Source organism: Macrobrachium nipponense, chromosome 24 (assembly GCF_015104395.2).
Source record: "Macrobrachium nipponense isolate FS-2020 chromosome 24, ASM1510439v2, whole genome shotgun sequence".
NCBI lineage: Eukaryota > Metazoa > Arthropoda > Malacostraca > Decapoda > Palaemonidae > Macrobrachium > Macrobrachium nipponense.
In genome coordinates this window covers 36,080,547-36,104,500 of record NC_061091.1, presented here as the reverse complement: position 1 = coordinate 36,104,500, position 23,954 = coordinate 36,080,547, and the positions used below count along the sequence as shown (strand labels likewise).

Genomic DNA, 23,954 nt, shown 5'->3' with positions numbered 1-23,954 from the left:
CCTGGAGATGCAGTGAGGAAGTCCCTTTTGCAATCTTCTCACCAGGAGGCTTTGGCTTTGAAGAAGACTGGAGCACATCATGAGGACAGTGTAAATTCATACCTGGCAGTGCACGAGCATTTGTTCACGTTTGCGTGATCAACCCTGCTTGCTGGAGGAAACTGTATGATTATTTTTGCATGAACCTCAACACTCCTTGGGATAGTGCCCGTGATGACTTAGGAGCTGTCCCAGACCCATGCTGCTGTTGCCACCGCTGGTTGGTGACTGCCCACGACCTTCCAGGATGGCATGCCTGATCCTCCTCACCTATCCCCTCAACCTCCTCGGGTTATACCGGGAGGCGTGAGTTTGACAACTCCGATGAGAATGCTATTTCCCATCAAAGTTTTACCACGAAGGCCTACGGGCCGGGTTCAGTTCTTGGACTGACTCGGTCGTATGCTCAAGTGGTTGAGGAGGGATCCAATCTGTCGAGGTTCTCCCTCTTGCATGGAGAGTTGATCAGAACTGTGCCTTGGAAGGACTCATGGGTCCTCTTCCCCAGGACTTGGATACCCCCAATATACAGAGGACCTTCCCAGAGATCATTGTGCTGATTCATCAGCACAGCTATCTCAGGGAGGGAACCATGGCCTCTTCTGTGGATTGTCTATCATGCCTCTAATCTTTTTGGGGTCCTAAGAAGGAACCCAAACTTTCAGTGGGGCTGTCATAGTCCATGCTTTCTGAAGGGGTGCCCTAACAAGTGAATAATCTTGTCTCTGGGCAGGATAATTCACTATGTTTGAACTGTTCAGAGAAGCTACTTCCCCCTCCTCTGCCTCGACAAACGTTTGTAGTACATGCCCTCGGAGGAGTCATTGCTGGCTAGACAGATTGACTCGGACCTGGTTTGTTTAGGCCTGGGTCTTTTGCTGTAGCAGCTTACTGCAGAAGGGGTCTCCCTCTTGCAGCAAGAGACAGCGAACCTGTTTCTACTGCTATAACAGCTTTTGCAGGCAGTCTCCTGAATAGACTCCATTTTTGGAAGACTGTGTCAGTCTGGAGGTAGGGCTATCTCCTATCTGGCCCACCAGAGATTTTGTAGGTGCAGTAAACAAGAGGCGTGCCGAAGACAGTGACCGCCTTATCCACCAGGCAGTGGCAAAGACCATGGATATAGAGGGGAGAGATTATACAATCGTGTTATTATCTTGTGCAAGTAAGGCGCCATTTCTGTGTTGAGTCCCAGTATGGCAGCAGTTTTAAGTGCTAATAGAGTGATATGCTATTATTTACCATGTTATCAATAAGTTCACAAACTACCTTGTATGCAGAGGACTCAGCTGAATTAGATCTGCCAGAACACTTTAAAGGAAGTAGGCTATTCTTCATTTTTACCCTAAAGGACACTTCAAATTCTACATTATAGCTTGAAAAGTAAACTTGACCAACCAGCTATTGTATGGTTTCTAGAGCTTCCGAAACATTTTAAGAACACAAAAACTTAGACAGCAATTAACCCAAGCAATCATCAAATTGTATTTGCCATCTTTAGTAGCAGTCTTGAAAGTTTATGGCCTTGTGGTTAGATCTGGTTTGCACAGTGGTTTTTATTGTTAACCCTTAATGGACAGATAACTTCTCAGGAGTAATAATAACAGGTTTGTGGTGGTGGACGGATTGATCCTGTAGCGGAGCGATATTAACCCCTTCTTTACCGGGTGGGTGAGCAGAATGTAAACATTGCGTTCGCTGCCGAACTGAATCTCTCGGTAGTGACTCCAGTTTGGAGGGGTGCCGATCGTAAAAATATTTGCCAAAAATACACTAATCAAGACAGGCTAGTGAAATTATCAGGTATTATTAGCACTATAATAACGCATATTCTGTTAGTTTTATCATCCTACAGGGAAAATAAATGATTTTATGAAAAAAAATGTGAAACTCAGTGTCCCTTGTACAAGGGACACTGGTGGTCGGTGAGAAAACTACAGTCTTGAATAGAAATTCGGTCTTACAGAATGTTGGTATATCGCACCTGGAACATGCACATAAAGTATTATCAATATAGAACAGTAAATAAGCACGTAATAACAAAAAAAAGAGCAAAAACTAAAGCAAAAGCCCCGCCAATAAATATGGAAATCGCAAATTTCATACAATGAACTTACCTGTCAGATGTATACTTAGCTAAGACTCCGTTGTCCCCGACAGAAATTCAAATTTCGCGCCACTCGCTACCGGTAGGACTAGGAACCATTCCCGTTTTCTATCATATTTTCTCTGTCGCCGGTGGTATCAACATTGTTGTTACTACCTCCTGACTGGAATTTGCTTTTCAAGACTTTTTTGATCATCTATATTGGATTTCTTGGTGACGTACTGGATCGTTGTTTTGGCATTCGCTACTGTGGACTGGATTTGGACTTGCTTTTGATTTTTCTGATAGAATGTCTGATTCAAGTGTTAGTGTGAGAGTGTGTGTGAATGTAGGCTGCAAGGTGAGGATACCGAAGGCTTCGGTTGATCCTCACACTGTATGTCGTAAATGTAGGGGGTTTGACTGTTCTTTGGCTAACACCTGTATTGAGTGTGAAAAGTTGAATGCTAATGAATGGAAGACTCTAACTTCTTACTTGAAGAAGTTAGAGAGGATAGAATTAGACGGGCTGCACAAAAGAGTGTGAGTACAAGGCCTATTGAGCCTTTTTCTGAGTCTAACTCTCCTTTTATTAATGAATATGATATTCCCTATGTATCTGAATCCTCACAGGCTTTGCATTCGGATTCGGCTTCGGAAATCGCCAATCTGAAGGCTACTCTTCGTAAAATGAAGACAAAGATGGCGGCCATGCAAGGTAAGGGAAGTGATTGTGAATTACTTAGTGAAGTGAGTGTTCCCAGTGTTGTGGAGGGGGCGTCTGACCGTCCCTGCGATGCTCCCAGGCCTAGACCTCTTCCAAACTCACATACCCAGAGGAGTAGGAAAGTCGAAAGTCGTACGGAGGTTGTGGGGAATCCCCAACGGTCAGGCGTCCCTTCAGCAGGTTCTGTTTCGCTACAGTCTGCTCAGGACCGCTCTAATAGAAGCGTCCTACGAGATTGTTTCTCGTCGTCCGGTTCTCCTTCACCTAAACGAGGGTGGAAGGACTCGGATCTTTCTAGGCCACTGAAAAGGCATTGGAAAGAGCGCGCGTTCGACTCGAGCCCGGAACGCTTCTCGGAGGAAGCTCCTTCTATCAAGAAGGCTAAGCTGGTTTCGACGCCTCCTCGAACAGTATTTGAGGATCGCACTCCTTCGAGTTCTCCTGCTTCTTCTATTGAAGAGGACGCTGGTGTGGCTTCCAAGAGGATATTGCTTGCAGTACAAGAGCAGATAGCCTCTTTGGTTGGAGTTCTTTCGAGGGATCCCCCTCGCAAGAAGGACGCTAGACTTCCTATTAAGAAGTCTCGTCTTCTTTCACCGGCCAGACGTGAAGCGTCCTCCAGACATGGGACGTCTTCCAGGCGCGAAGAGTCGTGCAAACGTCAGGAGCTATCCGAGCGAGTTGCTCTAGATAAGGATACGCTCAGGCGCGAGGCGCCAGCCAGGCGCGAGGCGCCAGTTAGGCGCGAGGATTCAGCCAAGCGCGAGGCGCCAGCCAGGCGCGAGGATTCAGCCAAGCGCGAGACGCCAGCCAGGCGCGAGGAGTCAGCTTTGCGTGAGGCGCCAGACAAGCGCGAGGCGTCAGCCAGGCGCGAGATGCCAGCCAGGCAACAAGCTCCAGCCAAGCGAGAAGCGCCAGCCAAGCGCGAGGCGCCAGCCAAGCGCGAGGAGCTTTCCAGGCGTGAGAAGTCAAGCAGACGCGAGACTTCTTTTAGACTTGAGAGAGAGTCTGTTCACACTATGAGTCCCTCTCCTAGTAGGAGTTTGTCACCAGTAGAGAGAGAACGGGATGAAGATCCTCTCGTTTTTCAAGCCGATTCTCCGCAAGGTGTAGAAGGAGATTCGGAAGAAGAGGGTAACGGTAGAGAAGGAGTCTCTAACTATAGAGTTCTGACAGACCTTCTTTTGCAGGAATACGGAGATTCTTTGACTCCTGCGGCTCCTCCTTCGCCTCGATCACTGTTTTCGAGTGCGGTTGTACCAAAGTCTTCGTCGGTCTTGAAGATGAGACCTACGATCTCTATGAAGAGAGCGCTACAGTCTCTAGACAAATGGATGTTGTCAAAGAAGGATCTGGGCAGAACCACCTTCTGTATGCCTCCAGCCATACTTTCTGGCAAGAGAGGTTTCTGGTACCGAACTGGGGAGAACATGGGCCTTTCTCTCCCAGCGGCAGCCGAAGCGGACTTTTCAACCTTGGTTGATTCATCGCGGAGACACGCTTTGAATGGAGCTCGTGTGTCTTGGGCGATTTCGGAGACGGATCATCTCCTCAAGGGCCTCTTCCATATTTTGGAAGTGTTTAATTTCCTAGACTGGTCCCTTGGGGTGATGTCTAAGAAGGCTCATGACTTGGAAGGTCTAGACCCCGAAGTCATTCTGAGTATTCTTTCTTGTATTGACAAGGCAGTACAAGACGGATCGGGAGAAATCTCCTCTCTTTTTGGAGCGGTACTCCTTAAGAAGAGGAGTATTTTTAGTGCTTTCTTAACCAAGGCGGTTTCTCCCTCACAGAGAGCAGCCCTGGTTTTCGCTCCCATGTCTGACTTCTTGTTTCCTTCTCAGTTGGTGAAGGACATTTCTCGATCACTGACTGAGAAGGCGACACAGGATCTTCTCCTGCTGCAACTGCAAGAAGAGACCCCTTGTTTCGGTTGACAAGAAAGGACCGACTTCTACGGTTCAGCCCTTTCGAGGAGGCCCTCTCTCCAGAGCTCCCTCTAAGAGAAGAGGTCCTGAGAGGAGAGGTAAAGCTTCTTCCTGTCCCTTTAAGAAAGGGAAGTGAGACAGACAACCTCCAAACACCAGTGGGTGCCAGGCTTCTCGAATTTGCAGACGCCTGGTCACTCATAAACTCTGACGCCTCTTCGATGTCCATAATCAGGAAGGGATATCTTATCCCCTTCCAGGACAGTCCTCCCCTAACGACCATTCCGCGGGAACTGTCAGCCAGATACAGGGACCCTGTACTGAGGGATACTCTTCGTCTGATGGTGAATCAAATGTGGGACAAAAGAGCTATAGAATTAGTTCTAGAGCAAAACTCTCCGGGGTTTTACAATCGGCTTTTCCTGGTTGCGAAAGCCTCGGGGGGGCTGGAGACCAGTACTAGATGTCAGCGCTCTGAACAAGTTCGTTCTAAAGGAGAAGTTCTCTATGGAGACTTCGGCCTCAGTCCTGGCGGCTTTGCGTCAAGGAGATTGGATGGTGTCGCTGGATCTCCAGGACGCCTATTTTCATGTCCCGATTCACCCTTCGTCGAAGAAGTACCTCCGTTTCATGACTGGGGGAAGGATCTTTCAGTTCAGGGCCTTGTGTTTCGGCCTGTCCACAGCTCCTCAGGTCTTCACAAACCTGATGAAGAATGTGGCGAGGTTTCTTCACCTCAAAGGCGTCAACATCTCTCTATATCTGGACGATTGGCTCATCAGGGCCAGAACAGAGAGACAGTGTTTGGAGGACCTTTCTTTGACCCTAGACCTGATAAAGGCGTTGGGACTACTCGTGAACCTCGAGAAGTCACAGCTGATTCCCAGACAGAACTTGGTCTATCTGGGGATTCAGATGGATTCTCGGGGTTTTCGAGTATTTCCTTCGCAAGAGAGAATCGTGAGAGGCTTGGAAAAAGTCTCTCTCTTCTTAGGGAAAGAACGGACTTCGGCGAGGGAATGGCTAAGCCTTCTAGGCACCCTTTCCTCGCTCGAACAGTTCTTTCCTCTAGGAAGACTGCATCTTCGTCCTCTTCAGTTTTTCCTAAGGAGATCATGGAACTGGAAGACGGGACTTCTCTCCGACAGTTTTCTCCTTCCAATGGAGATGAAACCACACCTGCAATGGTGGTTGTCCCCTCTAAAAGAGAACAAGGGAATTTCTCTGGAAGTTCCGAACCCAAGCCGAGTGTTGTATTCAGACGCATCGGAGAAGGGTTGGGGAGCAACACTAGGACGAGAGAAGTGTCAGGCACCTGGAAGGCAGCACAGGTGTCCTGGCACATAAATTGCAAAGAACTTCTAGCAGTTCACTTGGCGCTAAAGTTCTTCGAACCCTTTGTGACGAACAGTGTGGTCCAAGTGAATGTGGACAACACTACCGCCCTGTCCTACATTCGGAAGCAAGGAGGAACGCACTCCGTGTCTCTATACGAGATAGCAAGAGATCTGCTAATTTGGACCTCACAGAGGAACATCTCCCTCCTGACAAGATTTGTTCAGGGTACGAGAAACGTCAGGGCGGACAGACTGAGCAGGAGAAGCCAGGTCCTTCACACAGAATGGACTCTTCATTCAGAGGTGTGTCAGAGTCTTTGGGATCTTTGGGGCACTTCTCACGTAGATCTGTTCGACACATTCCTTTCCAAAAGGCTGGAATCGTTTTGTTCAGTGGTGGAAGACCCAAGAGCTCTCGTGGTCGACGCCTTCCTGCTAGACTGGTCTCATGTGGACGTGTACGCTTTCCCCCCTTTCAAAATCCTGGGACAAGTGTTGAGAAAGTTTGTAGCGTCCAACGGGACAAGGATGACCCTGATAGCCCCGTTTTGGCCAGCACAAGATTGGTTTGCAGAGGTGCTGGAGTGGACAGTAGACTTCCCAAGATCCCTTCCAAAAAGGATGGATCTTCTCAGACAGCCACACTTCGAGAGGTTTCATCAAAACCTCCCCGCTCTCGCGCTGACTGCCTTTCGACTATCGAAAGACTTGTCAGAGCGAGGGGTTTTTCTCGCGAAGCTGCAAGCGCTATCGCTAGAGCCCGCAGAGCTTCCACTAGACGAGTCTATCAGTCGAAGTGGGAGGTATTCAGAAGGTGGTGTAAGTCTAAGAAGTTGTCCTCCTCCAGTACCTCTATAACCGAAATCGCTGATTTCCTTTTGTTCTTGAGAGAGGTCTCTCACTTATCTGTATCGACGATCAAAGGATACAGGAGCATGCTTTCGGCAGTCTTCAGAAACAGAGGCCTAGAGATTGCTGATAATAAAGATCTGCACGACTTGATTAGATCGTTTGAAACGACAAAATCTAAGGAACTAACTCCTCCCAGCTGGAACCTGGATGTAGTTCTCAAGTTCCTTTCGTCTGACAGATTTGAGCCTCCCCATGTAGCTTCGTTCAGGGATATAACAAGGAAATGCTTGTTTCTCCTATCTTTGGCGACAGCCAAAAGAGTTGGGGAACTTCATGCCCTGGAAGATGAGACTCGGCCTTCTGCTCGTTTAGAACTCTTTTTCTAGCGAAAGATGAAAACCCATCGAATCCCTGGCCCAAGAGATTCGAGATCAAAGGCTTATCGAGTCTAGTAGGGAGAGAAACAGAAAGGTCTCTTTGCCCGGTAAGAGCCTTGAAGTTCTACTTACAAAGAAAGAAACAAATGGGAGGCTCTAGACAAAGTCTTTGGTGTTCGATTAAGGACCCCACAAGAATCATGTCTAAGAACGCATTAGCTTTCTTCATTAGGAGCGTCATTACAGATGCTCACAAGTTCTGTCCTGACGACTCTTTTCCGCTTTTAAGAGTAAAAGCCCATGAAGTTAGAGCAGTGGCGACGTCTCTCTCTTTTCAGAAGAATATGTCGCTAAAGAAAATCATTGATACGACATATTGGAGGTGCAATCGGTATTTGCATCTCACTATCTTAAAGACGTTCGCGTGACCTACGAGAAATGTTTTTCTCTGGGGCCTTTTGTATCGGCGGATACGATACTGGGTACGGGAGCAAACACCAATCCTTAACTTTGTACATACCTTCTACTAGATATGTTCTAGATTTCTGCTGACAAAGAGGGCTCGGTGCTGCACTGGCGGCCAGTCACTGTTGTTCAGTAAGGAACTCTTGTGATATCTTTTAGAGGAGTATTAAAATTTTTTTTTTGTTTTGAGAATTTTTGTATGAATGCGTTTTAGTTTCGAGTTATGGGTTGTTTGTAATGAGTTCGGGGATAACTCAGAACAATTCTATATACTAACATGGTGGTTAGGATCAGGTGGTCGGGATTGGTTATGCTCCTTCATAAGGTGTGTTGTCATAGAAGTGGTCCAGTACCCATTGACAAAGTCCTTTCAGGCTCTGCCGAGTAAGCGGTTCATATACCCATCGACAGACCCACAAGAACTCTAGCCATAGATCTAATATCTCGCTAAAGTCTTGAGGTGATGCAGACTACCGGGCTACAGCCACGAAGTCTACCACCTATCAGGTAGGAACCAAGGTTTTTCTTTTTTTACCTACAACATATGTTGTTTACCTGTCTATTCCATATTAGCTGTCTCTGACCCTCCACCAAAGGGTGCCAATCAGCTAAGTATATATCTGACAGGTAAGTTCATTGTATGAAAATGATATTGTTATAATACAATAAAGTTTCATACATACTTACCTGGCAGATATATACTTAGCTAAGACTCCGTCGTCCCCGACAGAAATTCAAATTTCGCGCCACTCGCTACCGGTAGGTCAGGTGATCTACCTGCCTGCCCTGGGCGGCAGGACTAGGAACCATTCCCGTTTTCTATCATATTTTCTCTCTTCCACCTGTCTCCTGCGGGGAGGCTGGGTGGGCCATTAATCGTATATATCTGCCAGGTAAGTATGTATGAAACTTTATTGTATTATAACAATATCATTTTTATAGTATATCTTTCAAAAATTGGTTGATGTCATTTTCTACGTTTTCTAAGATTAGTTTCATCACAGAAAACAACTTTAGGGGCATCAGGGGTATCTAAACTAATTTTTCAGGTTTCTTGTCCTCAGAAAAAATCGCCTTTTCGCTTTTTCTCTGGTTTGGTTTTTTATATATAAAGTTACTATAAGGCTTTAATTTTACCTTCATTTATCTGGTGTTCGTATCTTTTATTTGTAAAATGTAATAAGTGAATAAATAAATAAATACAGTAATGATGATACAACTGGTTTTATACTTGGGTAGAAGTTATTACATGTTTACGCTTGTCTGGTTTTGTGATTTTTTGTTGAGACGCAGTTCATCTGTCACCTACACACTACTATAAGCAGTAATAATATTTTTTTGGGTTCATCATACGTCTGGCATCGTGTCATACTGTTTATTTTGTTCCAAACTCTTCAAACCGAAATTACAGAATGATTGGAAGTCCCTATCTGAAAAGAGGAGTTTTGGTGGTACTATGCGTACCACCTTTATGCACCCGGTGCGGTGTAGTAGACTTGAATGGTGGTACCCACCTACCTCCAAACAAACTTTCGGTAATGAAGAGGTTAAGCGCCATCAATTTCGAAAGAATCGGGTGGGAAAGAGGTGCCAATACTTCTCTAGTCCATAAATTCACTAATGGCAACTTTACTGGCTAAATTCACAAGTCTAGAGTTTCAGGACTTCAGTTCTGCTTCTGACTTCAAGAGGGAATGTACCGAATCTCTGTCTTACATGATGTCTTTTTGTAAATTTACTCATTAATATACCAAGGTGTTGCTGTTGGTTTTTGTTCTTGTCTTTTACGATAGTATGTCAGTTGTAAATGTAATTTTGCAAAGAAAAGCACAAAGAAATATTACAAAAAACATGCACAAATAAAAAGTTACTGAATCTTCCTTTTTAGTAAATATATATAAAAGTTTTTCAATAAATATGCTAAGAATTTGTTACTGATTTTATTTCTTATTTGTTTTGATATTGTGTGAGCTGTAATTATAATTTTACAAAAGATAAAATTATGTATTAGAAAAAACATATAAGTTGGTAAATTTTACAATTGTCTTGTAAAAATGTTCGTAAAGCCATTTTCAACTTCTCGTGGAAGGTAGGAAAATTTTGTTTAATATTTAAAACAAAATAATATCCTTGTACTGAACTCTGTTTTTAAAATTAATTTTAAGGGTAAGTATCACATTTAATTGAGCAAAGCTGTTCAGAAAGTAACTTTCATTTAAACTAAGAACCCCATGTTTTTTATGTAGCATTATCCAGGTGGTTGGAAACCATGGAGTCATTGCCTCCCACCACATAGTGCTGCCAATCTCTTACCCTACAATTGACTATTTCTGCAATTGTGTCATTTTGTTATATTTGTGTTATAGTGAATGGCGTCCGATAGCATTGATAATCTTGGAGATAAAGTCAGTAGTATATATCTTCTGCCCAATGATTATTTAACATTTGGGCAAGGAGGCTGACTACTGAGCAGTGAAGTAATATAGTATGAGTCATATTTTTTTCTTTTTTAACATGAGACTTTTAAAATGGTTTAATGAACATAATGCATGTTTACTTGGAGAAGTTGAATTGGAATTTACTGTGAAGTATTTTTGTAGAACTGAAATTTTATATTTTAATTTTTATTTATTTCAGATGATCAACAATGCTTGTGCCACACAAGCTATTCTTTCAATTTTGCTGAATACCAAGCATGCTGATGTACAGTTGGGTCCCACACTAACAGAATTCAAGGAATTCACACAGACCTTTGATGCCCATATGAAAGGATTAGCACTCTCAAACTCTGATACAATTCGTAATGTTCACAATTCTTTTGCTAAGTAAGTTTCAAATACAGCATTTCTTTCATGTCTGAAAAGTTTTAATGCAGTTAGTACTACAGTATTAATGTTGTGCTACAGTAGGTAATTTGTAAACCTACACCACGCTAATTAACTGTCAACTCAGGTGCGCAGTGTAGTTAATTGAAACTTTGTCAATTTTGTGTGCCATAATCCTCACATAGCCATTTCCTCTGTCAATTTTGTGTGCCATAATCCTCACATAGCCATTTCCTCTAGTCTATGCTGTTGTACCAGTTTTTGTCATCTTAATAGTCAACAGTTGTGAAATTTGTGATTACAGGCGGCCCTTGGTTAGCAGCAGGGGTTCTGTTCCTGGCCACCAATGCTGAGCAATTTTTTACGCTAAGAGATTTTAAAGTCTACAGCCGCTGCACACCTTCTTTCGGTGTACTAGACCAGTTAACAGTGCCCTAGACCATTCAAACGGCGCCGTAATCCCGCAATGGTGCTATAAGTAAAATTATGTGCTGTATAGTACTATAGAATTTACTGTACAGTAGTACAGTACAGTATATTATAGTACTATTATAAATACTGTAAAGTGAAAAAAGCCTACCTTTAATCCTTTGGGTGGCTAGAATAGGTAAAGATATAATAAGGTTTTATACAGTGTACAGGTAGCTATAGTGTTTAAGTTACGATAATTCGTCATGTGATAATCCAACTTTATGAGAGACCAAATTACAGTAGCCTAACTTTATCCCATCTTCTAGTTAAATAAGTTCAAAAACAGCAAAAGAGTAGGATGAAAGTATGGTTTTAATGTTATACTTGTTGTGTAAACGTGTACAGCCATGAACAACCAAACGAGAAACTACTTTTTTTTTTTTTTTTTTTTTTTTTTTTTTTTTTTTTTTTTTTTTTTTTTTTTTTTTTTTTTTTTTTTTTTTTTTTTTTTTTTTTTTTTTTTTTTTAAGTACGTACAACTGAATTGGGCAACAACAACATCTGTTTGGCATGTATTTCAACCACTGTACTATAGTAAACAGTTACCGTAGTTGTTATAAATGGCGTAATGTAGAATAGGACTGAGATATCTTAATGTAATAACTTTATTTGTTATAGATCAAAGATCAATAGGGAAGTATACTGTCAAATTTAAACCTAGTTGTAGCTGAAGCTGAGAAAACTGTTCACGCTGCTAATGGCCATTATTGTGCATCGGCAACAAGGATAAAACCCAAGTTAACATATGCCATCAAACACAACTGTAGATAAAATTGAGTAAAAATTGTTTTAATCAAAACTACTGTTCTTGAAAGAATGCATTTTACCGTTGGTTTCACGCTGATAAAAGATAAATAACTTAAAGTTCGTATTACGATGATATAAAGGAAAATTGCAAACGGCATCAGGTAATTGTTTAACTCAATAAAATAAACATGCCGCCAATGTAATCTATTGACGAAAAAAATAGTTCACAATCACAATGAGACATATTCAAGTAATATTTCCTCCTAAAAACACGTCGTATAAGGAAAAATAACTGTCTCACATAAGTCAAATATCTAGATATTTGTTTATGCCAACTAGAAGCAAAAAAATTTGCCCAGAATTGCATTAAATATGGAGAAACAAACTCATATTTGCCATCAGCTGATTTCCAAACCAAAACATTGACCGCTATTTTATTATTTTATAATACAATAGTATTAGAATACATACGATATTATTGGATATACAGTGAAGTAATGTATAACTTTTTAAAAGATTTATGGAAAAGATGCATATTTACTTTTTCTTCTGTGGTTATCTTTATTTTCATCACTATGCCATCTACGTAGCAGCGGTATCTCGAACTCGTACGGTCGTACCTCAATTTTTTGCAGTTATATTTTGTACTTCTATCCCATGGAAAAAACAAACAAATTGCAGTGTTGCACAATCAAATGTATATGCAAGTTTTGTCTTTTAAAATCAATTTATGCAACAATTGTAAATGTAATTTGTTGTCAAAATGTGATTCAATGATATAATAAATCAAAATTTTATTATTCGGGCGCGATTGAACAACCTATTCTCTTCATCATGTGAAGGGTTATTATAAAGACTTCAAATGGACATGCATACTGCCACTGTATCATATTTATATAAAGAAATAAAAAAGATACCCTATAATACATTTTTCATACACATTTTAAGCAAAAGCATGAAAACTTGTAACAAAAAGCTGAAGTTTTATTAACAAAATGAGTTATAATTGGCTCCCAAATTAATAAAATATAACCTAGCGAAGTCTTTGTAAATGCATTTTTCGCAACAGCGTCGGACAAGAACGAACATTAAAAAACATCCTTTGTTAATGCGGAGGGCAGTTACAAAAGCTGTCTTAATTTGTATCGTATTTATGTACAAAAATAAAAATACCCTATACATAATATATTTTCATACACATTTTAAACATAAAAGCATGAATATTTACAAAATCAACGCAACGATCGCTAAATTTGTGCTTTTTAACTCTATATTTTTGGAAGAGCGGCAGGCAGCAGCAGACAAGAACAAACATTATAAAACATCCTCTTTGATAATGTGGGAGGCAGTTTCAAAAGCTGCCTTTGTATCATGTTTATGTATAGAAATAAAAATACACTATACATAATACATTTTCATACACATTTTAAACACAAAAACATGAACATTTATATATTGACATATCGATCGCTAAATTTGCACTTTTTTAACTACATTTTTGGAAGAGCGGTAGGCGGCAGCATAGAACATCTCATGGGCATATAGTTTACCCTAATTCCGTAACCTTTATGGTCTGAACGATATTTCTACATATGTATGTACTCGTGAAATATAACGGTGCTTGCGGTGCTGTTAACTGAAAATTGTGTTGTAAAAATACCTTAAAATACCTTATTTTTTAATGAATATTTTTGATGACAGCCATAAAACCGATTTGACGCTAAGTGATTGCGCCGCTAACCATGGGCCGCCTGTACATGACTTGCAAATGTTTTATAATTTCAGTATTTATTGTATTGGATAATTTGTGTTTAATGTATGCCATGTATCTATTTTTTTCTTTTAATTGGGCAGGTTGAGATTTCTTTATTACTGTATTTCTTAAGAACTTTTCATTTGTACAGAGTTTTTATAGCAAAAGTGGTCATTTTTTTAGTTTGGTGTGGTGAACATTCTAATGTGTGAGAATAGTATTCTGCATGTTATTCCATAGATTGATTTTGCTTTTTCATGCTTTTGCTTTTAGGAAGTTCAGGTCTATAGCAGAATAGCACTTTGCTTCAGTTGCACAGTATAATTCTACTTTATGAACAATTCCTTTTTAAAGACTTAGGCAAAATCTTGAATTTGGGGTTACTACTCTGGTGGACACTAAAAAGTATAAATAAAAATCTGTGTTGGAGGTTCATGGGCTTTCAAGAGAGATTCACATACTCTCTACCCAAACTTCAGGATAAACTACCTCAGTGAGGATGTCTACTTAGAAACTGTTGCTTACAGGGAACCTCAGAGTATATTTGAATAGACGAAGACTTACATTAATGGGAGAAAATCTTGAAAATGGTACTTATGAAGGAGGAATTGACTAGTGAGAAGACTCGTGAAACAACAGCGTCTAAAATAGATTTGATGTTTTACCTAAAATTGAATCTTCTACTCCTATTCCTTGCAGATAGGAGGTACCCCTTTTGACTAGGTCACCTCGTAGAGAATCAGTTTAGACAGCATCTTGTGGTTTGCTTGATCTAGGTACCTTTTAATCATGAATTTTATGTAAATAACTTAACCAATACAGTCAAACCTCAGATTTTGTATGCCCTGGCTTTCGTAGAATTTCTGCTTGGACCAGCCGAGGCTGGTTCAGGCGACCAAGGGGACCACTTCCTCGCCTCAGCCCACGAGCGGTCTGGGACCGTCGCGTCAACCCTGGGTACCAGCGCGTCACCGCAAGAGCGATCGCTGATCTGGTGAGGGTCGCCCGAGCGACCCCCGCCAGTCTTCCGCCCCGTGCCTGGATCCTGGCACCGAGAGAACTCAGATGCCTGGGTCTTGGCTGTCCGGTCAGCCGCAGGTGACCGTACACTCGATGACTCTCACGAACGAGAGGCCGAGACGGTACCTGGCGCCAGGTGAGGAGGTGCCGGTGTTAGCCGACACTCCTCCGGTCCCCGTCTTCTTCTTCCTTGTGGAAGGAGAGATGGGCCCTGTTCCCGAAGGAACAGGAGGACCGACGGAAGTCCTAACCGTCCCACCGTAGTGGGACGGGCCCTTAGAAGTCTCGGCACGAGACTTCTTAGGGGGGAAGGGGGCAGCCTTCTTCTTCTTCTTCGGCTTTGGGGCCTTAGAAGTTGAAGGGGAAGCGGTGGCAGGCAACAATGACGATGATGATGACGAAGACGACACCTTCCTCCTCTTCCTCTTCCTTTTCGTCAGCTTCCTCAGCACCACCGTCAGGTCTTCCATCCAGGACGGAGCCAGGGCAGTTTTCGAAGCAACAGGGCCCGACTGCACCTGTCCGGAAGGACCTGGTGTGGGAGCAGCAACACCACAGGCAGGAACGACGGCAGGAACTGGTACCAGGGCTGGAGCGGCAACAAAATCAGGAACAGGAGGCGGGGCAGGAACCGGCAGCATTCTCTGCACAGGAGGCAGGTCTAGTGGAGAGCTCTTGGGACACCGGAAGTCTGGAGCTGCAGCAGGAGTGGTAAACCCAGCTGGCGGCGTAGCAGCGGGCAAGGAAACCTCCGGCATCGGAGCCTGCACAGCGGCTGTCGGGGTCACCGTGGCTACGTGCTGCGTGTATACCAGGTGAGGCGGAGCAGCGTAGCCCGGTGTGGACACCATCGTGGTGGTCGGCCCGTGTGTTACTGGCTTGGCCCCTCTCACCAGATGACTCGGCAGCCCCTGGACCGTCCGTGTCCCTTGCAGCCCCAGCGAGTACCAGGCCCTACCGAGATCGTCACCCGTGGTCAGCAAGTCTGAGGAAGGAAAAGTTGGGTAGATTAGTGGGGGGGTCCCCCCTCACCCCGGGGGGGGACAGTTCCCAGCCCGAGCGAACGGAGGACCCCGAGTACAACTGGATGTCGGGGTATCTTGCCCCCTCCTCTATGCTCGACTGATCGAGGGAGGAGAGGGAGCGAGAAATCTTCCCCGAAGGGGAAGGAGCCGTACGAGGGAGCTGAGATGGAGGGAGAAAGGAGGAAGACATGTCAGTAATCAAGGGTGTAGCCGGAGAGTCCTCTGACGACTCCTTAGCTGTCTTCCGCGGCTTCTTCCTTCCCCTATAGCTCTCCCACTGCGCCTCCAACCAAAAAATACATGTATCACTTGTCTCGCTGCAAGAGCATTCATGCCCTCTACACCGAGCAAAAAAATCATGAGGATCAACCTCCACAGAAGAGCGGAAAGCCCCACACTTACGTCCCCCAATACCCGGGCATAATCTGCAGTTGATGGGGGGCGAGGGGGTTTCTCCGGCTCTTGCTGTACTATTTCCATTACAAATGAAAACAAGAGCAGACATATACTTACTTTTATACTTGCAAATACACACAAGTAAGAGAAAAAGCAAAAAAGTCTTCACGCAGTGAAGCAAACCAAACATACAACAGAAGCGGGCAGAGAGACGAAGAGCAGCACGTCCATCCACTAGCGCGGCTGAAAGCAAAGTGACTCCTCGCCTTGCAGTCGAGCGTACCGCTAACTGCCGGACAAGTAGTTAACTACCGAACCTCCTTGTTCGAAGCTTACAACCGGTTCAGTTGTCGCTAAGTTCCTTCCTATTGTTAAAGGACCTCAGGTTTGTATAGTTAGGAAAAATACAATTTTCAACAAATTGTTATTTTGTACACAAAGAAACGCTCCTTCCAGGGCCCACCTCATGACTATGCCCCATATTGACCTCCCAAACAAAGCATCCCATGTTCTCTCGGACCCGTTCTGCCTTTGTGTTCATTGTTTTTTGTGCTTTTTTATTTGAGTGCAACTGCTAAATAAGCCATCATGGGGCCAAAGAAGGTAACAAGTCCCAGCCCTTCGATAAAAAAGGCAAGAAACATTAGAATTTTAGAAATAACACTTAGCAAAGTGTTGGAGGCAATAATTTATGAAAAGGCAAGAATTTTGCATGTTGATCTCGGTAAGAAAAGGCCTATAACAAGTGCTGCTATTAGTGAATTTAAAGCCAGCAGACAATGGTTTGAAAATTGAAAAGGCAAATGGGCGTATATAATGTGCCTACTCCAGTGATTAAGTACAAGTTTGCAAAGTGGAGTGATGTAAAAAAAATTTTTTGGAGAATTATCATCCCAACAAAGATGATGTAATCTGTGTTTCTTAACATGTTTGATGTCAATGCCTCTTTTCACTTTAGGCAAATTTTAAAGAGATGCCAGAAACAAAAGTCTCTGGACAGTTTTGTTATGCGACAGGGGTCCAGTGTCTCTCAATCTGGTTCAAGTGCCAGTAAAAAAACAAAGAGGAAGTAACCTCCGATAGTGCCAGTAAAAAACTATGAGAATAAACCCAGATAGGTCCTTGATACTCAAGTCCTGCTAGAGGGCAATTCCCCTTCCAAACAATAATCTCTCCTCCTCTCTTTCCCCACCTCTGTCTTCCATATGCTAACAAGAATCTTCCAGAAAGGTATGAGTGATGTTAAATGTTTATCCATTTCATTACTAATGTATATTTATTTCTCATTGTTCTCTGTATGTTCTAAAACTGTTTAGTATCTATAAAAAGTATTTTATCTTTTAAAAATATTTTTGGGTGGTTGGAATCCATTACTAATGGGATTTGCATTATTCCTTATGGGTATTATTGTTTCGGATTTTGTACGTTTTGGACTTCGTGAGAAATGGAACGCTTTATGTAAAAAAACTGAGGTTCCACTGTAATTACATAGCTAAAGTTTCACTTGTTCAAAAGTTAAAATTTTGGAATTGCATGTCTTGCTAATTGTTTTTGGTAGGTGACAAGAGCCCCACCCACTTTCAGGGTACAGAGAGAAGCATCACAGCAAAGAGCTCTGTTTGTTTCTGCCGGCAGCTTAAATTTGGGAAATTTATACTTTTCTGGTGTTTCTCATCAACTTTGGGTGAAGTATTCTAGTGCAGTTTGCCTTTCGGCAAATTTATATACTAGCGTTAGTTGTCTTTATAGACATTTGGTAATGAATTATGTTTTCTCAGGATTTTGACTATTTGTTGTCTTTTTCATCATGTCAGATTCTAGTTCTCATGGATTTAGATATTGTAGCAAGGGCTGCAATACAAGACTTATTTTTTAAAGAGTCTCACAATTCTCATTCTACTTTCATAGGTTGTAGGGGACAGGTATGTTCTGTTGATCTCAGGTGTAGTGAATGTGTAGACTGGAAAGATAAGAAATAGAAGACTTTACAATCTCATTTAACCCTGTATGATTAGATACCTTTATATGAGTAACAATAACAGGTTTTGAGTGGTAGGTGGATTACCTCCCGACTGAGTATCATTATTAAGCACCATCAGTTTGGAGAAATCAGGTGGGAAAAAGGTTCCATTACTTCAATAGCCCATTGCAGCTGGCCCAGCCCCCCAATTGTAGGCATGAGTCAGTCATGTACTTATTTCAAGGGGGCATGTAATGTCTCTCACATGTCTTTTTATATATTTGCTCATAAATATACCCAGGGGTTCCAAAGAAATATTAGGAAAACGAATGTATAATCCAAAAAGTTACTTGCATCTGTGATCTCAGTAAATTTACAATAATTTTTTTAACAAATACAGTTTTACGCATTTCACATTTCTGCAGTCCACTTTGTCGCGGGTTTTTGTGGAACACCTTTTCACTCTTCTACGGGGAACTTTCACTAATTTGCGGATTTGTTCATATACGAAAAAAACCTTTGGTCTTAACATTAGGATAATACTAGCGCCAAGCTGGAAACCGGCCATCTGTACCAGGTCACTGGGTATTGTAGTTCCCAGAATGCCCCTGGCATCCCGTATCCTATCAGTTACTTTCCTACTGCCTTTAAGATAGGACGTGATTACTTTCTATCTGTTTAAAGCCTTTTTAGTTTGCCCGTTTAACTCGTATTTTCCTTTTTTCTTTTTCTGGGTAATCTCAGTGTGGGTGTAATCTGCTAGGTGTGTGTATGTTGTGAGATATGGAGAATTTTGCTTCAACAAGGGAACTTTCTTCGGGATCTCACAAGAGACAAAAGAATGCCCTGGAGTGAGTGGATTTCCTTGTCCAAGATTCTTAACATCTTTGTCTACGGATCCTCACCCAACATGTAGTAGGTGCAGAGAAAGGAGAAAGCGTATGTACTATTACTAATCTTGCTCAGTTTGTTATGGTTGGTCGGTGGAACAATCTATGAAGTTTTATGGGAAAGGGCAGTAGTACAAAAGAAAGGAGACACCGCCATCTATGGATGATCAAGCGTCTTCAGCTGCTTTTGTATCGGCAATACATCAGACTGCTCCATATGTTTCGTCACCTGGTTTTGATGTTTCCCATACCCCTTCGGTTTCTTCTAACGATTCGTTATTGGAAACTCCAGGAGGGGTTTTGGGTGATTTTATGCACAATTACTCTCCATCATTCCTGGCAGGAAGAGGGGGAGCATCGCCATTTTTGTCGAAATTTCAGCCCCCGATGCGCAGAGGATGGAAGGAATGTGATCTGCATTAGGCCTATCAGGCATACCAACCTTGGAAGGGTTGCTATCACACTGACGTCATGCTTCCTCCCGGCCTCATCGACTATGAGTGTTCTGCATCCCCCTGGCCTGCAATTTATGGGAACGAATGCCATGGCACCGGCAACAACACCAATGTTTCCGGCGTTGCAGAACTTTGGAAACAGTTTGGCAGCACACACACACGGATGCCAGCAGTAGCCACTCGGCATCTCCCTTCAAGCGTGGTGACATCACAACTGACGTCACAGACGGACATGGCTGCTTCCATGAAGTCACAGCCTACTGCTCTCACAACCTCGTTTCCTCCGGAGACGAATACGCTTTCAGACTCAATAGTACACACAGTTATGAAGAAATTACATGCTTTGGAGGACAAAATAGATAAGAAAGGCAAAAAGAAAAAACTTGATTTATCATCTTCATCATCTTCCTCTAGTTCGATGTCATCGCAAAACTCGATGACGTCACATCGTGTACCAGTCAAGCGTTGGAGGATAAGAGACTTTGTGACTGATCCTCATGCCAAGAGGAGAATATTAAATTCTTCATCATCTTCGAGCCAGGACTGTCAAATCCTTGTCAGCAACAAAGTGAAGAAGGCAGTGGCTAGTAAAGTTAATGATAATGACTGCCGTCATTTACAGGCGTCTGCACGGACGAAAGAGTTGACGGCCACTGGAATGGCGGCCGAGACGAAGATGCCAACGGTGAGGACAAAACTTTTAGTAGATAATCCACTGCTATTGGGGAAATCAACAGTTAGTGAGCATCAATCGACGAAGAACGCCGAACATATACCAGTTTCTCCTGTAAGACCTTTTAAAATAAGAAGGAAGGATGAAAAAGCTCCCATTAAAAGGTCAAATAATAAAGAGTTGGTAGCCTCTCCTGATACACCGATGGAAGGAGCTGTTTGCCTTGACGATAGAAGATCAAGGTCAACTTCCCTAACGGACGTGGGAAATGATAGCCCAATGACCTTGGATAATATTAATGGAAATAGAGAGGAAGTTAGTTCGGTTTCACGAGAACAGTCATGTCGCTCTAGATCCGTTAACATAAAGCAGTTAGGCAGTCATCTTCTCCTAGTGGCTATTCAAGATCAAGCCAACATCGGCTGTCAGAGATCAAAAGATGCTGCGGTCGCAGGGTCAGACGGCCATGACGCACCCGAACCTTTGTCAGAGGATAGGAGTGAACTAACTTCTGCGGTTGAACAGAATGCGTTGGAATCGGAGGAAGGGGAAAACCAGGAGTTTCTGACTTGTTATGTGGAGGTGATCGACTTGATTTGTCAATTCAATAATCTCTCAAGGAGGTCTGAAACACTGTCAGTATACTTCCTACAGGAATTGACTTGCTATTAGGACTGAAAAAGGATACTAAGGTGTCGTATGAATTACCATGCTCAAGTCATGCGGAGTCTGTGTTACATGTCGATGCACGGATTGCTGGAAGGGATAATTCTTTAAGATCAAATAGATCATTTAAGTTCATTCCCCCACCATTACTGAGACATAGGAAATATTATGTGACATCTATGGTTCCATTACTATCAACAAATCAACCCAGATTAAAATCCAGTTAAAACCTGGATTAACTTTGGATCAGGTTAAGTTTGAATGTCCATCGATGACTTCTCAGGAGGCTGCTACATTGGAAGCAACGTCGTCTTCTATCTTTCAGACTGCTTCTTGGTTAGACCTTTGGTCAAAAGCAGTAGCAAAAATTACATCCTCAGAATCAACAAGGGAATTACAGTAGTACCTCGAGATACGAAAGGCTCTACTTACGAAAAACTCGAGATACGAAAGCCAATGCGAAAAATTTTACTGCTCTACATACAAAAAGTTTTCAAGATACGAAAGGTGGTTGCTGTAAAGTCCCGAGATTCGCCCGGACCACCAAGAACAATTTTAAAACTCCCGCGCCGCCAACTGAGTAAACTCGCTACCATCCTCCCGCTCTCCCATTGGTTCCCTGATGCTAGTCACCCCATAAGGTCCTGCTCTCCTTTTGGTCAGCATCTACCCCTTGTGCTTTAAGTATTCTATTGGTAAAAGGATGCTGTAAATTGAAAAACTTATTCATGCAATACATTTAATAAAAAAAAAACATTAGGTAAAGATAGAATAAAGAATAGAAATGAATGGTTATTATATTGTTTGGTAGTTTCAGTAGTTGAAGAGAGAGAATGAAAATTTATGGCTTAGTGTGCAAAGTGATTGCTTGTCGATCGTTCGATACTCGTAAGTGCTGGATGTAAACAGACGTTTGGAAGCTTTTTTTTGTTTGTTTATTATAGTTAATGGTTTCTTAATAATTATTTGAAATGAGTACATGCAATACATTTAATAAAAAAATTGTGAATTAGATATCATAAAATATAAAATAAATCAGACTGCCAACAAATACGTATTTTTTAGAATTCTTCTTCTGTTTTACTATTACGTTACGTATACGTATGTTTCATTATAGCTGTCAGTAACTCGGTATCTCCATTAGTGGTAAAGAAATAGAATAAAGAATAAATGAAATGGAATTTATTTATTTACTGTTGGGGATAGTTTCATTAGTTGAAGAGAAGATACTAATGACAATTTATGGCTTACTGTGTGGCTAGAAAAATGATTGCTTGGCGCTCGTTCGATACTCGTAAGACGGGTAAGAGCTGAATGTAAACAATCGATTTGAAGGTTTGTGTTTGTTTGTGTATTATAGTTAATGATTAATTAATATTATTTGAAATGAGTACATATGATTATTTATACATTTTATTGGCATATTCTAAGCTTTTAGCTCTTAGGTTTAGATGTCAGAATCATAGACTAGGCTACAGTAGCAACCGCTAACATAGGCTAGGCTTACTGCTAAGGGACATATGCTAAAGTCCTAATATATGCAGTAAAAATGGGGTTGAACATTACATGCAGTTGAATATTACTCAAGTATGTACAGTATTTTGCCTTTTTGGAGTCATATTTCTTCCATCGGATTGGCGTTGTAACCCTAGAACATGTGTTTTAGGCCTGGAAATATAATTTACTGGGGTGTTTTTGGAGGGCCTGGAACGGACGGATTAGCCATTTTACTTGTAAAATGTGTTCCAAGATACGAAAAACTCATGATACGAAGGCCGCCTCGGAACAGATTAATTTCGTATCCCGAGGTACCACTGTAGTTGAGGCAATGTTTTTCAGATTGCTTCAATCTGGTTCAAAAGCAATTATGTACTTGACAAATTTGAGTGCCAATGTATGGGCTAATATCCTGTTGATGAGAGATGCAGCATTGGCTAGATTAGGCTGCACCATTGATTTGGATTTCCTATTAGCATTTCGGAATGGGGACATCCTAGAGTCGCAACTGCTGTTGCCAAAGGATATAATAGAAGCTGCTATTGATAGAAGAAGAACGGATACTAATGACAGATTAGTCCAACAGGCAGTTAACCCTTAAACTCCGAGCCGGTATTTCCGAAAGTGTCTCCCGTATGCCGGCGGCGTTTGCGAGTGAGCGCCGAAGGGGAAAAAAAGTTTTTTTTCAAAAAACACAGCACGCTTAATTTTCAAGATTAAGAGTTCATTTTTGGCTCATTTTTTTTTTGTCATTGCTTGAAGTTTAATATGCAACCATCAGAAATGAAAAAAATATCTATCATATATAATTATTGGAATATATGACCGCGCAAAAAAAATTTCATATATAATTGTATACTAATCGCTCTGTGAGCAAAACGGTTAAAGCTAATGAGTTAGTTATTTTTTCGTTGTATTGTACACTAAATTGCAATGATATTGGTATATAGCAAGTTGTAAAACGATGAAAGCAAAACAGAGAAAATATTATACATAAAAATAAGTTGTTTTAAAAAATTCACCATAAATTGAAGTATTGTGCTAGAGACTTCCCGTTTGTTGCAAGATGAAGGTAATTGATTGAATATTACTACACTGCAAGTGTTGTAGCTTACAATTGCAGTTTTCGACCATTTCGGTCGAATTAAAGTTGACCGAAGGTCGAATTTTTTCTATTTATTGTTATATTTATATGAAAATACTTCAAAACTGATAAAAGCTACAACCATGGGTTGTTTTTTTGTTGTATTCCACATGAAATTGCGCACATTTATATATATAAAACTTTATGTAATGGCTAATATAAAACTGTGCACACATTACGACAATCGGACAAAAAAATGTCTGATTTTTTCGGAAGTGTTACTGCGCGGACGTAAGGAAAAAGATTTTTTCATAAATTCACCATAATTCGAAATAATGTGCTAGAGACTTCCAATCTGTTGCAAAATAAAGGTAAATGATTGAATATTAGTAGAATGTAATAGTTTAAGCTTACAAAACCATGTGTTGTTTTTTTGTTGTATTCTATATGGAATTGTACATATTTTCATATATAAAACTTTATGTAACAGCTAATATAAAATGGTGCAAACATTACGACAGTCTGACAAAAAATGTCTGATAAATTTTTTGGAAGAGTTTATCTGCTGGAGCGTAAAAGAAAAAGTTTTTTTTTCATAAACTTCCATAAATCAAAATATCGCTAGAGACTTCCAATTTGTTGCAAAATAAAGTTAAATGATTGAATATTACTAGAATGTAA

The 23,954-nt window shown here is 41.6% G+C and overlaps 1 protein-coding gene across 1 annotated transcript in view; it reads left to right on the top strand.

The window, feature by feature from the left end:
- LOC135205580 (ubiquitin carboxyl-terminal hydrolase isozyme L5-like) overlaps positions 1–23,954 on the top strand; it is a 178,468-nt gene that overhangs the window by 53,026 nt on the left and 101,488 nt on the right. Inside the window, exon 5 of the mRNA XM_064236347.1 lies at positions 10,449–10,636. Within this exon, the coding sequence (XP_064092417.1) occupies positions 10,449–10,636 (188 nt within the window). The remainder of the gene's footprint in view (positions 1–10,448; positions 10,637–23,954) is intronic.